At 47.4% G+C, this 15,850-nt stretch overlaps 1 protein-coding gene across 2 annotated transcripts in view; it reads left to right on the forward strand.

Moving 5' to 3' along the window:
• grik2 (glutamate receptor, ionotropic, kainate 2) overlaps positions 1–15,850 on the forward strand; it is a gene marked incomplete at both ends in the record, with an annotated part of 235,751 nt that overhangs the window by 147,117 nt on the left and 72,784 nt on the right. For both annotated transcript variants that reach the window (XM_080737324.1, XM_080737325.1), the window contains 2 exons: positions 4,001–4,108; positions 7,663–7,776. In XM_080737324.1, the coding sequence (XP_080593450.1) occupies positions 4,001–4,108; positions 7,663–7,776 (222 nt within the window). The remainder of the gene's footprint in view (positions 1–4,000; positions 4,109–7,662; positions 7,777–15,850) is intronic.

A 15,850-nucleotide genomic window follows, 5' to 3' on the forward strand; every position in this document is an offset into this window, starting at 1 on the left:
GCAGTGATATTGAGTTCCCACTTCAGGTCCCTGGAGATGATCATCCCCAGGAACTTGCAGGACTCAACATAGTCCACCTGAGTGCCACCCAGCATGATGGGAAGGGGCGGGGCTGGGTCCTTCCGGAAGTCCACCACCATCTCCACTGTCTTAAGGGCATTTAGCTCCAGGTTGTTAATTTCACACCAGCTTCGCAGCCGCTCGATCTCCCCCCTGTAGGCCGACTCGTCCCCCTTGGAGATGAGGCCCACCAAGGTGGTGTCGTCAGCAAACTTGAGGAGCTTGACCGACGGGTGGAGGGAAACACAGCTGTTGGTGTACAGGGAAAACAGTAGTGGGGACAGGACACAGCCCTGCGGGGAACCGGTGCTGGTGGATCTGGAGCTGGAAATGTTCTTCCCCAGCTTCACCCGCTGCGACCTGTTGGTTAAAAAGTCCGTAATCCATTTGCGAGTGGAGGCAGGCACTTGCAGCAGGGACAGCTGGTGCTCCAGGATGGATGGTAGGATGGTGTTGAAGGCCGAACTGAAGTCGACGAACAGGATCCTGGCATAGCTGCCGGTAGTGTCCAGATGTTTTAGAGTGTGGTACAGAGCCATGTTCACGGCGTCCTCCGTGGATCTATTCGCTCTGTACGCGAACTGCAGCGGGTCCAGCACAGGATCAGTAATGCCCTTCAGATGGGCCAGGACAAGGCGCTCCAGGACCTTCATGACCACAGAGGTCAGGGCGACGGGTCTATAGTCATTTAGGCCTGTGACCTTGGCCTTCTTGGGGACGGGAATGATGGTCGAGGCCTTGAAGCATGCTGGTACCTGACCGAGCTCCAGCGAGGTGTTAAAGATGTTGGTGAACACCGGGGCGAGCTGGTCAGCACAGTGCTTCAGGACGGAGGGGGAGACAGAATCCGGGCCGGACGCCTTCCGGGGGTTCTGGCTCCTGAACAGCAGCTTAACCTCTCTCTCTGTGACAGTGAGAGGTGGTGGGGTTGGGGGGGAGAAGAGTGGTTGTGTCCGGGGGGGGTGGAGGGGGAGGGCAGGGGGGAAACTCTCCCTCTCAAAGCGGCAGTAAAACTCATTGAGCTCGTTGGCGAGAGGGAGGTTGTCAGACGCCTGTGGGGACCTGGACTTATAGTTGGTGATGGTTTTAAGTCCTTTCCAGACAGAGGAGGAGTTCCCCTCAGAGAGCTGCTGCCGCAGTTTCTCCGAGAAGCGGTGTTTCGCCTCCCTCACCGCTTTAGCAAACTCGTACTTGGCTCGCCTGAACAAGGCCACGTCGCCGCTACGCCTGGCCACCTCCTTCTCCGACCGCAGCCTCCTGAGATGGGCTGAAAACCAGGGCTTGTCGTTGTTGTAGATCTTCCTGTAGCGGAGGGGGACACACACCTCCTCGCCGAGGCTGATGAATGATGTCACAGTGTCCGTGTATTCATCCAGGTTGTTTCCAGCCTCAGGCCCCGCCCACTCAACAAAGTCCTGGTCACAGCCCGCACTCTCCAGCCAGGCACAGAGTCGCTCACTTGCCTCACTGGACCACACTCTGAAACTCCGCACTACAGGTTTTGATATTTTTAATCTCTGCCTGTAGCGAGGGATCAGATGGATGAGATGGTGATCACCCCTGCCCAGAGCAGCACGTTGGACAGAATGGTATGCCTGCGGGATGGTACAGTAGCAGTGATCAAGAATGTTCTCACCCCTAGTAGCACATGTGACTTGCTGTCTGTATTTAGGGAGAGCCCGACTCAGATGAGCCTGGTTGAAGTCCCCAAGCACCACAGCAAAACTGTCCGGGTATTTACGTTCCGCCCCCGTCAGCTGTTCTGCTAGTGTATCCACTGCTGCGGTGACGTCAGCATCCGGAGGAATGTAAACACACACGAGGAGGAACGCGTTAAACTCACGGGGAGAATAGAATGGGCGACAGAGGATGAAAAGCATTTCAATTGCAGGAGAACAGTGTTGTTGCAACACTGTCACATCAGAGCACCAGCGGTTGTTCACAAAGAACATTAATCCTCCTCCACTTGACTTCCCAGCCGCAGCGAAGTCTCTGTCACAGCGAAACGCGGAGAAGCCATCTAACTGTACAGCCCCGTCTGGGACTGTCGCCGTCAGTTTTGTCTCCACGAACGCGAAAACAGCCGTGGATTTGAAGTCATTCTCCCGTGAAACAAGCATCCGGAGTTCATCCATTTTATTGGGTAAAGAGTTCACGTTGCAGAGGAATATACCTGGCAGCGGTGGACGCGAACTTCTCCGCCGTAGGCGAACCAGACAACCTCCTCGCTTCCCCCGTTGTCTTCTGGTCCAACGTACAGCGCTGGCAAAGAACGCTGTCCCCCTCAGCAGAATATCCAGTACATCCGTGGAACGGGTGAGTAATGATGGTAAAATGTCCAGTGGGGTAGAACACCCAATGTTCAGCAGCTCTTCTCTTGTGTAAGAAGGCTCACACGACACGTACAACACGAATAACAGACAGAATGCAACACACGTAGTCACCATAGCAGCCCTGGCCGGCGCCATCTTGGTTTTTTTGTTCTTTATGGGCTACCACATATCATTTCTTGTCATTTCTTGTTTGTTTGACTATTTTATTCTGGAATTGCATTTGGTGCAAATTCTTCTGCTGTGTCACATAGGTCACACCTGTTATATTTATTGAAACAAAATAATCCCCCACACCTCAAGGACACACGATAAAGCAGCCAAAAGTTCAATCTCCTCAGTAAAAGTTTCGCCACGTGCCAGTTCACCTTCGGAAAGAAACGCGAGGTACACAGTAAAACCCAGAGTCATATTGAAACTCAACTTGTACCATAAATGGATCCCGGACCCGGTCCACTTTCCTTTTTCAAATTCTCATTTAACACTCCATATTTTACTATGTATCCACCCCTTTTTACTCAGAGGTTGCCCCAACTGAATAGGGCTTTAGATATAGGACACCAATCTTCTGTTCTCAACTTACTTTCTGAGTCAGTGAACACAGTTATCTCTCCTCTTTGAGTCACTTTCAGATCTGGGTCCTCCTTCTCATCAGCGTCTATAGGCTGTTATAGAAACCCACCGCGTTCCTCCCGTGGGGGCCAGTGGAGACGTGTCGGCCACGGCCACACCTGGGAAACGGTTTGCTAAAGCTTTGGGACACTTTCATGCAAGACTGTCCCAGACATTAAACTGCTCCGCGTCCATACAGTTTGGCCAAGGAAAGCTGCTCGCGCTTATGAACACGTTCAAATGCATGGAGTTATCCGTGTACTAGGGCAGTGGTTCTCATCATTTTCAGGCCGCAACCCGCAAAATAATCATATTTTAACTGGGGATCCCCCATTCCCCCACCCTGACGAGCACTAAGAGCAGAGGAATTACATTGTGTACAACACGGTTCTATTGTGAAAATAGCCAATCTACCTCTAATATTTGACAATTTGGCCAATGTTTAATTTGTCAATTTAGAGGTATTAAAACGTCATTGAATTGTCACTTTAGAAATGTGCAGATGCCCTCTATACAGTACACTTAAACCTTATGTTGGTTTGTTTACTGTTGAGTGAGTAAACAATGTTGCACATTAATTTAATCATCTGGGGTCCCCTTCTGGGGGTCCCGACCCACAGGTTGAGAACCACTGTACTAGGGATAAACAGTGGGAATCTCATATTTTCCTGTGTACGTAAATAAGCCGTGCCGAGCCATGAGTCGAGCCTATCACCTTTTCCTTAGCGTGAGGCAGCTTGATGTACAAGTACGCCTCCTGGACATGACACTATTATGTCGCAGGGACTTACCCATAATCCAACCCTTGATGCTGAGTGCCCAGCAGAGAGGCATTGGGTCCCATTTTTTGAATCTTTGGTATGACCATTCCGAGGATCGAACCCCTACCCCCCAATCTAAGGGCAAACACTCTTCTTGCCTTTGTACTGACATTGAAATCTTGGCTCGCTCTCTCTCTCATTCTCCCACTCTTTCTCTCTCTCTCTCTCTCTCCCCAGGCTCACTGGGATGGCCTAACAGGAAGGATCACTTTCAACAGGACCAATGGTTTAAGAACAGACTTTGACCTGGACGTCATCAGCCTGAAGGAGGAGGGATTGGAGAAGGTATAGTGTGTGTGTGTGTGTGTGTGTGTGTGTGTGTGTGTGTGTGTGTGTGTGTGTGTGTGTGTGTGTGTGTGTGTGTGTGTGTGTGTGTGTGCGTGCGTGCGTGCGTGCGTGCGTGCGTGCGTGCGTGCGTGCGTGCGTGCGTGCGTGCGTGCGTGCGTGCGTGCGTGCGTGCGTGCGTGCGCGCGTGTACGTGTGGTACAGTATGACAACTCTGTACAGTACCTCTGTAGGTTTGTGCATGCTAAAGCCTGATTTATACGTTGTTGAACTTGTGCACCAGTGCTGCATGCCCTAAAATAGCTGTTCTATACGAGCTCACAGCGATGCATTGTGAGTTTGTAGATCGGCTATTGTAGGTGCATGATACGATGAACAACCAAGTACAAATCAGCCATTATATGCATGTCTGCCCCAATATCTGTGTCATGAGATCCCTGTGTGTATGTGCGTGCGTGCGTGTGTGTGTGTGTGCGTGCCTGCCTGCCTGCCTGGGTGCATGCGTGCGTGTGTGTGTGTGTGTGTGTGCCCCTTAGTTTGAATGCCTACAGTTACAGTTATAACAGTAGGAGTGCGTACTATACAGTATATGTGTGGCCAGAAATAGGGTTTCTCAAGTGTTTAGCGGCCACTTAAGGAAGCTAGCGTAGCGCACAGAGCTAGCGCCACAGAGATATTAAATCATGTTTTAATACCAGCACACGCATACGCACACATACTCTACTGTACATGCCCGTGCCCGCATGCACACACACACACACACACACACACACACACACACACACACACACACACACACACACACACACACACACACACACACACATACACACATACACACACACAGAATCACGCACAGAATCATGGACACATCACATGTCCATATGCTCCCCAGTGTGTGTGTGTCTCTCTGCAATGCCTGACCTCCAATATGCGAGCTGCGAGTGTGTGTGTATGTGTGTGTGTGTGTGTGTGTGTGTGTGTGTGTGTGTGTGTGTGTGTGTGTGTGTGTGTGTGTGTGTGTGTGTGTGTGTGTGTGTCTGCACCTCCATGAATAATTTACTCTATTAATAAAAACCCCTTCAGAAGCCCTCCAGACTCATGAAGGCTGAATTAAAGAGTTGATTTGCAATTACTATAAGCTCGTCTCAGGCTATGGGAGGAGCCCTGAGGAAGCATGGTGGTGGAGGCTGTTTGTGATCCTGGCAGTGATGCTGGTTAGGGGCGACGCAAGGCTGGTGGCCTAGCTGTGTTGCCATGTCTGCTTATTATAAGCGCCTATGGTCTTGTATTTCGGTAAAGTCACTTGTATATCGTCGTTGTCGGGTGGAAACCTTGTATGTCCAAAGCCGTTCGTTTTGCTTTTAGCATTTTAAGAATGATTTAAAGTAAACTAGTGAAAACAGCCGATCTACAAGCACACCACTCCTAGCACCGCGAGGCATTGTGTGCTTGTAGATCTGCTGTTTTCACTACTTGTGTGTGACGGCCTTGTATGATGAAGAAGGGCTTTACTTACTTAAAAAAATGTACACATTTGAAACTTGGAGATACAAGGTTTCCACCCGACAAGGACGATATATTGGTAGTTGTGGGTTGCCTTTTTTTTGGCAGCTAGGGAAAAGTGTAGTTGCTTATTTGGGCTTGCTTCCTATAATGTTGTTTAAATCAAACATTTTCATGTCAAGGACGCCCAATTAATATTTAGCTAAATATTACACATTTTGAGCTCGCAGATCTTCAAGTAAGTAAGCTTTGCAGAACCACGAGGCCCGTTTCTGTAGCGTGAGGCAGCTTAATGTACAAGTACATCCCCTGGACATGACGCTGGCATGTTGCAGGGACTTTCATGTGGTTTCCATAGACCGTAAACAGAGGGAGAGAGAGAGAGAGAGAGAGAGAGAGAGAGAGAGAGAGAGAGAGAGAGAGAGAGAGAGAGAGAGGAGAGGGGGAGAAAAGGACAGGAGGAGCCTGGGGGCAGCGTTCCGTTCCGTCCTCTCATCCGCTCTCCAGCCTCGCCCACCCACCCACCCACCCTTCCCCTCCCCCCTACCTGCATTTCCATCCCTCGTCTCCCCCCTGTACTCTCTCTCCCCAACACAGTCGGAGGGGGAGGGTGGGGTTCGCGGGGGTTCAGATCCTAGATCATCTCCTCCATCACATGGTGTCCTGCGGGTGCCTCCTCGGCACCGTAAGCAAGCATGCAGCCACACTGACAGTGTTGAGAGTTCACACGGCTGTCAAGTGTGTCCTGAGGGTGCCGTGCATTGTTGTATGTATGTGTGTGTGTGTGTGTGTGTGTGTGTGTGTGTGTGTGTGTGTGTGTGTGTGTGTGTGTGTGCGTGTGTGTGTGCGTGTGCGTGGGTGTGCGTGTGTTTGTGTTTGTGTGTGTGTGGTTTGGACGAAGAAGCAGAGTCTTTTACTTCACTGCCTTACTCATGGCGTTATAGTGCACAAAAGTGTGGTGTTTTGCCCGCTTCTGCCGCACTGCATTTCTGCACGCTTAAATGACCGTAGCATCATCACACTGCCTCAGAGGGTATTGCTATATCGTCGTTGACGGGTGGAAACCTTGTATGTCCAAAACTGTTTTGTATTTATCATTTTTTAAATGATTTAAACTAGTGAAAACAGCCGATCTACAAGCACACAACGCCTCGCACCGTGAGGCGTTGTGTGCTTGTAGATCGGCTGTTTTCACTACTTTTGTGCGACGGCCTTGTACGATGAAGCAGTGAATTACTTTGCGAAAAAAAACTTGGAGATACGAGGTTTCTGCCCGACAGTGACGATATGTTTACGGTATATTTGACACCACTGCCGACCATTTCCCCCCCAAAGCATTTAGAACTTTAGGTTTAAATTATCTGCCTCTCCTCCGGCTTATGTCTCTGACGTCGATGCCAAGAAAACATTTTACATCTTGAATTTACTTTTATGAATCAATGTTTTCTTCACGGGGCTATTTTCAGCTAAACACAAATTTAATGATGCAAAAACAAAACGGCAATGTAAGTTACGACGACAGGACTGTCACTGTATTGGATGACCTACTACTACAGTATCTGATTTTCATACTGTACTGAAATGGAATCCTGTGGATTCCTTGAAAATCTAACTAAGGATAAAAATGTGTCAGATATTGTGAGTTGGGATAAACATCTTCTAATACAGTGGTTCTCAACCTGTGGTTCGGGACCCCCAGTGGGGTCCCTAAATTATTTTGGGGGGTCCCCAGATGATTAACTTAATGTGAAACATTATTTCCTCACTCAAGTCAACAGTAAACAAACCAACATACAGTAAGTCTTTAGATGGTATCTTGCATTTCTAAAGTGACAATTTAAGGACATATTGTCAAATATTAGAGGCAGAAATTGTGAAAAATGGCCGATCTACATGCATGGTCTCCAGTTAAAATATGATTATTTTGGGGGTCGCGGCCTGAAAAGGTTGAGAACCACTGTTCTAATACAACACTGGACTTGACAGGCTTTCCCTGCCAACTGTGAGCAGTTTAATGATTTAATGTGGGTTGGTGTTATTTCTTTCAGATTGGAACCTGGGACCCTCCTAGTGGTCTGAACATGACCGACAACCAGAAGGGGAAATCAGCCAACGTGTCCGATTCCTTATCCAACCGATCACTGGTCGTCTCCACCATACTGGTAGGCTATATTTCGATCCTATTCTCCATGCAAATACATGCGGTTCGACTGATTTATATATTTTTGCAAGCCGGTATCGCACAACCTAAAAATAGCGGATCTGTAAGCTCATCCACTCGCAGATCTGCTATTTTCCCTGTGTGACACGCAGTCGTTACGATGGCGTTTAAGCATTATAGTTAAATGAAATTGCAGAGGAGCCTTACGCGAGAGCAATTATGGAAGGCTTAGGATAGGACAGCTCTCAGCTCTAATTGACTCCCTCAAAAGGTGTCATTATTTTCAGCTGTTCCCTCTTGAAAACCCTCCAGTGCCTGCCTACTCGCCTGGAGTCTGACTGAGCTGTCACTTTTTCCCCCAACACTTTCCCGGGATCAGGGGAGTCACACCAAATTCTGGGCCCTGGGTACAAGGATTGTTAACTATTGAAAAATAGCAGATAATACAAACTCACAGCACGGCACCGAGTGCCGTGCTGCGAGCTTGTAGATCTGCTATTTTTGAAAAATCGTGAAAAAGGGGGGGCCAAGAAAACTATGTTTCCATGTCAGTGATGCTCAAACCTTTTCATGTGAAGGACCCCCCATCTCAAAATATTTAGTTCCAGGGACCCCCCAGAAGCAAAATTTGAGTTACAAATGTTCGCTTAAAAAATACATATATTCAAAGATTTGCGCACATTTTCACGACCTTTTCAAAAATAGCAGATCTACAAGCTCGCAGCGCGGCACTCGGTGCCGCGCTGTGAGCTTGTAGATCTGCTATTTTTCAATAGCTAAAGTTACTAGGGCCCCTCCACCTTGGGCCCTGGTAACTCAGTCCCACTTTCCTACCCCTTGTGACGCCCCTGCCGGGATGATGCTTGCTTCCGTGACGCAATTCAAGTAGAGTCGCCCCCAAAGCACTAGTGCGCTCCCAAATTGCCAACCCACACTTCCCCACTATATAGGAGGACTCTTCTCCAATTTGGTGGTGGTGGGGCTACAGAATCGAATGGATGGGGGCAAATTGACTGATTGATTGTCCAATAAGATTTCATGGTTTGCAGCGCTCCCTCACAGCTCGCCAATTTACCAGCCTCGTTTCTCTCTGATACTGTCTCTCTCCAGCCAACTGGTGCAAGACCACGGCCAAGGCTGCGACCAAAACCACTCGATACTCGCTACAGTATAGTTTATACCATTTTGAAGTGGTATCTGATTGCAAGGTCATAATTATTATCCTATCCTAATCTTATCCCAGAATCACATTTTATTGTCACGTCATATTAAAATTCAACATTAAACAGCTGATGATGGTCATGGTAATCCCTAGCATCAGCGACCTTCCAGGCTGATGCAAAGGCTAAGATGTAATTAGATAGCATGTTATGTAGCCTGTTGAAAGATCATAGTTTCAATGTACAGATTATTATTGCTATTACTTTGGTTGCGACCGAAGGTCACAGTTTACCATGAGAAATGTCACAGCTTGTCCGCGTGTAGACGGACGTGTCCACATTTTTACAGTCTATGGGCTTGCCGCTCTGACATCATGCTCTGATGTCACTGTGATGTCTGGCACATCTTGTCCACGTATCAGTGTATCTCTGAAGTTCACGGCTGATTCCCTTGACACATCACTGTGACATCACAGGTGATAACACAGCTAGGTGACATGGACTATGTAAAAGTCCATATATGGGTATTCCCCAGAATTCATTTTATACCCATAAATGGAGATCCCTGATCGTATATCACTGGCCGGATGGCCAAGTTCAGATAGGGATCTCCATGTATGGGCATAAAAGATATTGTATGTTGTGATGTCATGGGAACCACTCTAACATAATCTCTTTTATGCCCATGTATGGAGATCCCTGATGTCATCAATATTAAGCCCATATCTAACAGGACTTCATATGGCAATGCCCATATATGGAGGAAGACAGCCCATATTTGGGTGGCTGGTTCAGACAAGGATCTCCATGTATGGGCATAAAAGGGATGTACTATATATGTCACGGTTTGATAGAGAAACAGTACGGTCGAGAAACGGAGCACTCGTCGTGCGGCACGGGGCGGAACAAGCGGTCGCCACAACAACGTCCTCCAGGCGGAGCCGCTCGATTGTCCACGACATTGCAAGCGGCGCGAAGGCCAGCGGACCTTGGTCCTGCTCTTCGCCCCCGAGCGCCGCAGGCGCGAGTGGCCGCGAAGAGCGGGCCAGGGCCGGCCGCGCGAGTTACGAAGCCGTGGTGAATGCAATCGTTATATTTATGCCCAGGCCGTAAGACCTGGGCAAGCCCACGATAAACGCCCTGTCCAAGTGACTACAATGGAGCGCTCCCTAGCTCATAGTAAGCTAATGGCTAAACACTGCCGAGCTAGGCTAGTAAATAAAGAAAGAGAGTCGCAAACGAGTGACGTCAGCGCCTTCACTAGTGAATGGCTGTCGTCGCCATCTGGTGGTGATTGGTGTGTGGTGAACGACAAAACAAGCGCTCTTACAATGAACGTACTGAGTTACCCAAACGTACTGTAACATATACAGTACATGGATCTACATATATGGGTAACTGGTCCAATATACATTAGTACATCTTATTAGTTATTCGACTCCCATGTTCCTCCACAATACCGTGAAGGAACATGTGAGTGAATCTACAATGCCAGGCTACTGTAACTAAGCAGTAACTGAGCAGTCGGGGTTCAGTGCCTTGTACGAGGGCTATTCTGCAGTGTCGGGGGAGGGGACCAGATTTTTCCTGCCGGTCCAGGGAATTAAACCGGGAACCTTCCGGCAACAAGTGCGCTCCTCTAACCTTCGGACCACCGCTGCCCCAGATAGCCACAGCTCCCTGCGGTGTACAGGCAGTAGGGAGTAGTGAAAGAGTGAATGATCTTGGACACAGCCGAAGGAATTCAAGTGGAACTCATGGGTAGAAAACAATTAATGTAACAATGTGTTTGAACATGTTTTTGAACCTCGCCCATGCATTTTTTGTTTGGTGTGCGACACGCAATTTGCTTGATGCGTGTGTATTTGCGGATAGATAATGCGAGGCATCGCGGCAAAAAACGGGAATTCTTCTGTAAACCGCGTTGAGGGAATTAAAACCATTTATATGATCCTGTTATTGAGAAGCCGAGCGGAAAAAATACGAAAAACAAAACAACAATATCAAGTAAATTGCTGGGTTGTCATTACTTATTCCAGGCCCGGGTTTTTCCTCCGCATGGCGCGTGCTGCTGCGCTATGATTGGATTGCAGTTATTAGTTAAGACTAGCACCGCTATAATTGCCGTATCAGGATTGAGTCGTGGGGAGATCTGTGATGATGGCTGTGGAGCAGGGTGGAAGACAGGGAGGAGGGTGGGCTGACAATAATTGGGTTTGTTACGTTTGATTGATGCACACTTTCATCCGGCTTCTCGTCGTTTCTTTTTCCGAGGGATTATACACCGTAAAAACATGATGTAATTACCAGCCCAGATCCTGGGCCTATCAACAGCTTATCTACTTGGGAGATGGTTTTCCCTAGTGTTGTGCTGGTGGTGGAGAATATACAGTACCTCTAGGCCAGCGGTTCTCAAACTGTTTCTTTTTATTTCAACGACTCCCTTTTGAAACTGTTGGTTTGTTTTTGAACGGCGCTGACCGCTCCTACAGCCGGCTTTGTGTGTATGTATGTCCGTCCGTATGTCCGTCGATCCCGCAGAGCTTGGCATTGGCCAAGCTTCGCAGGACGCTTAATGAGATAAACTCATAAAAGGCACCGCTCACTTCACACTGACTGTGATTTCTCTCCCTTCTCTAATCTCTGGAATGCCAATCTACAGTGTTAACTTAACTCTGAATTAATCCATTAAAGTTTATACCCGCCGGAGATTTCCAACGGAGCCTTATCGGTGCACAGATCATGTCGGGTGCCGTCAGACTCAGTGGAGTGCAGCAGGATCTCACAACGACATGCACATGCAAAGAGCAGAAACATTTAGCCTCTGCTTGTATGGCTTCAGGCTGCATCCTTCTCAGCTCGTCTATTAACCCATTTAGGCCTAGGATTATTGACTGCTTTAACTATTGAAAAATAGCAGATATACAAGCTTGCAGCGCGACACCGAGTGCCGCGCTGCAAGCTTGTAGATCTGCTATTTTTGAAAAATCAAGTTTTTTTTTGCAAGTCTTTCAATATATCTACTTAAAAGCGAACATTTGTAACTAAATATTTACTTCTGGGTGGTCCCTGGAACAACATATTTTGAGATGGGGGGTCTGCGGCCAAATACCTGTAATTTTGGGGGTCCTTGACATGAAAAGGTTTGAGAACAGCATGATTTAGAGGAAGGATTTCGAAGTCGGGTCAAAGATCGGGTCAAAGATATTCAAAGACTTTTTTTCACGATTTTTCAAAAATAGCAGATCTACAAGCTCGCAGCGCGGCACTCGGTGCCGCGCTGTGAGCTTGTATATCTGCTATTTTTCTAAAGTTAAAGCATAAAATTATGGTTGGCGACTCGGGCGCGTTACCCGGTATTTGAGAGTTAAAGTTCGCCCAGCGGTGCCGCCGCTGCCGCTGTGGTGAAAATATTGCTCATTAGAGGGAATGTACGGTACTGTAAGTACATGTTGCGCCCTCTTCCCCTCTTCTGCGGGGCCCTCTTCTTGCCAGTAGGTGTTTAGCCATGTTTGACATGACAAGCAGCTAATTGAAACAGAATTCAGAATGTGACTCTTATTTACTCCCCTCGTGTGATCTATCAGCAGACGGTTAAGTATCACTGGGACTGTAAACTGGTACCAAACTCTGCTCTGGCTCTCTCTAGGGGGGCCTGCAGGGATCAAAAGAGTCACAGATGAGGAACGAGAGGCAGGGAGTGTGTGTGTGTGTGTATGTGCGTGCGCGCGTGCGTGTGTGTGTGCGTGAGCATGCGTGCGTGCGTGGTGTGTGTGTGACTTGTGTGTGTGTGTGTGTGTGCGTGCGTGCGTGCGTGTGTGTGTGTGTGTGCGTGCGGGCGTGTGCATGAGCAAGAGTGTGCCTGAGTGAGTTTGTGTGTATATTTGAGAGAGAGAGAGAGAGAGAGAGATATTGGAGATGAGAGCAAAGAGACACAGGGAACATGTGTGGCGATGAAACTTGGACTGGTTTTACATTTTAAATTGGATATATCGCCAGGGCAGGAATTTCATGGAGGCCATGAAGGCCATGGCCACTGTTGCTCCTCAGTTTGGCCTTGTGCCCCTCAAACCAATGTCATGACCTGAGGCCACAGTGGCCTTAATGCCCCAGCTGACTGTACCACTTTCTCCTCTGTCTTTAACTCCCCATCTTTAAACCAATCCAGTGACTTTGAATGGTGCAAGGCTGGGCATGGAATAGATGGTAAATACCATCATTTTATCCATTTCACTGCAGATTAGGTTATCATCCCTAACCCTTAAATTCAACGATATTCTTTCAATTGACAAAATTTGATAGCCTTCCTGCCCAGGCATTTGGCCTTTGTGCCCTCAAAAGATGGACAACACCAAAGGCCAAGTGGCCTTGCCCCTAAACTGACGAAATTCAAGGCCTCATATCGCTGTTGTTGGGCAGAAACCTCTTATCTCCATATTCATGTTTTTGGTTTGTTTTTTCCTAAATTAACACCCTTCTAAAGCTGGGCGATACTAGGAAAACCTTCCTTGATATCGATATTACTCACAATATTAGTAAAAATTGCATTATATAGTTTTTAATGTTTTTCTGCTTTAGGACCACTGCCTGCCTAACCCAGATAATGAATAGCATATCCATGCATGCACATTGCACAGTACACATAGAATAAATACATTAAATGCCTTATTTCCATTTTCCAACAATGTTTTTATTGAAATAACCACACCTGGTTACAAATGGACTGCTTTTTTGCATGTGCTATGTGCATGCATGTTAATGTATGTGTTAATTAATTTGACACATACACCAATACCTCATTTCAAGTAGTCTTTGTTAATATGTATACCTCGCATGTTGATACCTCGCTGGGGCTCGAGGTATCAACCCCCCCCAAAAAAAATTGCGACACGTTCACGGAGAGAGAGAGACAGATGTGGAAATGCATTAATTAGATCACACTGACAAATAAGCACCGTAAAGGATCATTAAGCTAAATGCTGCCGCAGTCGAACATATGTCGCCGCTGCAACATAATATCCTGTTGATTATCTGCTGTATGATCACCCTCATCTTTCTAAAACGCGCTTCTAAAAAAACCCGTCTATAACCCATCAACATGTTCATCTGTAAGACATTAGCAGTGTGATTGAAACATGGAGGAACAGTCTGCAGCTCATATTTCTCACAACCGGTCCTAGTATACAGTAGCACTGTGAAACATATAAGAAAGGGCTGAATGATCTATGGATTATCCCGCTATTGAGATCTGTAGTAACCGGCAAGGCTTTATCTTGCGGCAAGTATGGAGGATTTAAACGTATTCCTCCCCCTCCCCGCAAGTGTCTCTTGTCATAAGACGGGCATATTTGTATGAAGTGGTTCTGGTCAGTTTCATTTCTGGAAATAGAGATTATCGTCACTGTCGGGCAGAAACCTCGTATCTCCAAGTTTCAAATGTGTAAATTTTTTTCGCTAAGTAAAGCATTGCTTCATCACACAAGGCTGTCGCACAAAAGTTGTGAAAACAGCCGATCTACAAGCACACAACGCGTCGCGGTGCGAGGCATTGTGTGATTGTAGATCTGATGTTTTCAGTAGTTTACCGTAAATCATTTAAAAAATTACAAAACAAACGGTTTTGGACATATGAGGTTTCCACCCGACAACAACGATATGTTTTATGTTAGTGTCTATGTGTGTGTGTCTGCGTCTTTGTGTTCGTGCGTGCGTGTGTCTATGTCTTTGTGAGTGATGCGTGTGTGCATGTGTGTGTGTGTCTGTCTTTGTGTGCATGTGTGTGTGCGTGCGCACTGAAGTCAGCAGGCGGTCCTCCATCACTGCATCATGCTGAGTCCACAGAGAAGATTCTCTTTGTTCTCTGAGCTACAGCCACACAGCGCCGAGGACGAGCGGGGATCAATAACACTAAAATAAATGTTTAAAAATGGCTCAAATTAAGGCCCGCATCGTTCGTTTTCATCGGGGACACAAAATCTATTTGTTTAATTTGCCCGAGAAGAATCGGGGACGTTTTGTCCGTTAAAGGAGAATGAGCGCTGGTGGAGGAGCGGCGTGGCGTTGGACGCAGCGGTGGAGCTTTAATTAGCTTTGTTACCCAGAGGATAGCAGTGGAGGGAGAAGTAGGCTGCGCACAGTTTTTACTCAAGTAAAAGTATCAATACTGCAGTGTAGAACTGTTACAAGTAAAAGTCAGGTTATTACATCTACAGTTACTGTGGATCAGGGGTCTTCAACAGGGGGTCCGGGACCCCTATAGGGGGTCCTCAGAGTTACTACAGGGGGTCCTCCAAAACTTCCAATCCTTTTTATATTGACAACTTGAACCCTAGTGTCCATATTCTAAGAACTGTAGCCAAAAATAGCAGATCTACAAGCTCACAACGCCTCGTGCTGCGAGGCGTTGTGAGCTTGTAGATCGGCAAAGAGGTTTGGTGTAGAGGAGAAAAAGAGCAGACTTAAGTACAGAGCAAAAGGTCAAGTTTGACGGCTCAAGTGGTTAAATATTTGAAAACACAAATTGACATGAATCCAAAATGCACTGATGATTATGCTGTCAAACGAAGAAACAATATGGAATCTATGAAAAGGTTGTCCCTGCTTCATCTCTCTCTCAACTAGGGGGACCTTGGCCTGAAAACGCTGAAGACCCCTGCTGTAGACGTTAAGTGTCTTTCTCATTGACACCCAGGGGCGTCACAAGGGGTAGGAAAGTGGGACTGAGTTACCGGGGCCCAAGGTGGAGGGGCCCTAGTAACTTTAGCTATTGAAAAATAGCAGATATACAAGCTCACAGCGCGGCACCGAGTGCCGCGCTGCGAGCTTGTAGATCTGCTATTTTTGAAAAGTCGTGAAAATGTGCGCAAATCTTTGAATATGTATTTTTTAAGCGAACATTTGTAACTCAAATTTTGC

The sequence above is a fragment of the Nannobrachium achirus genome, assembly GCF_963921795.1.
Source record: "Nannobrachium achirus genome assembly, chromosome: 2".
Lineage (NCBI taxonomy): Eukaryota > Metazoa > Chordata > Actinopteri > Myctophiformes > Myctophidae > Nannobrachium > Nannobrachium achirus.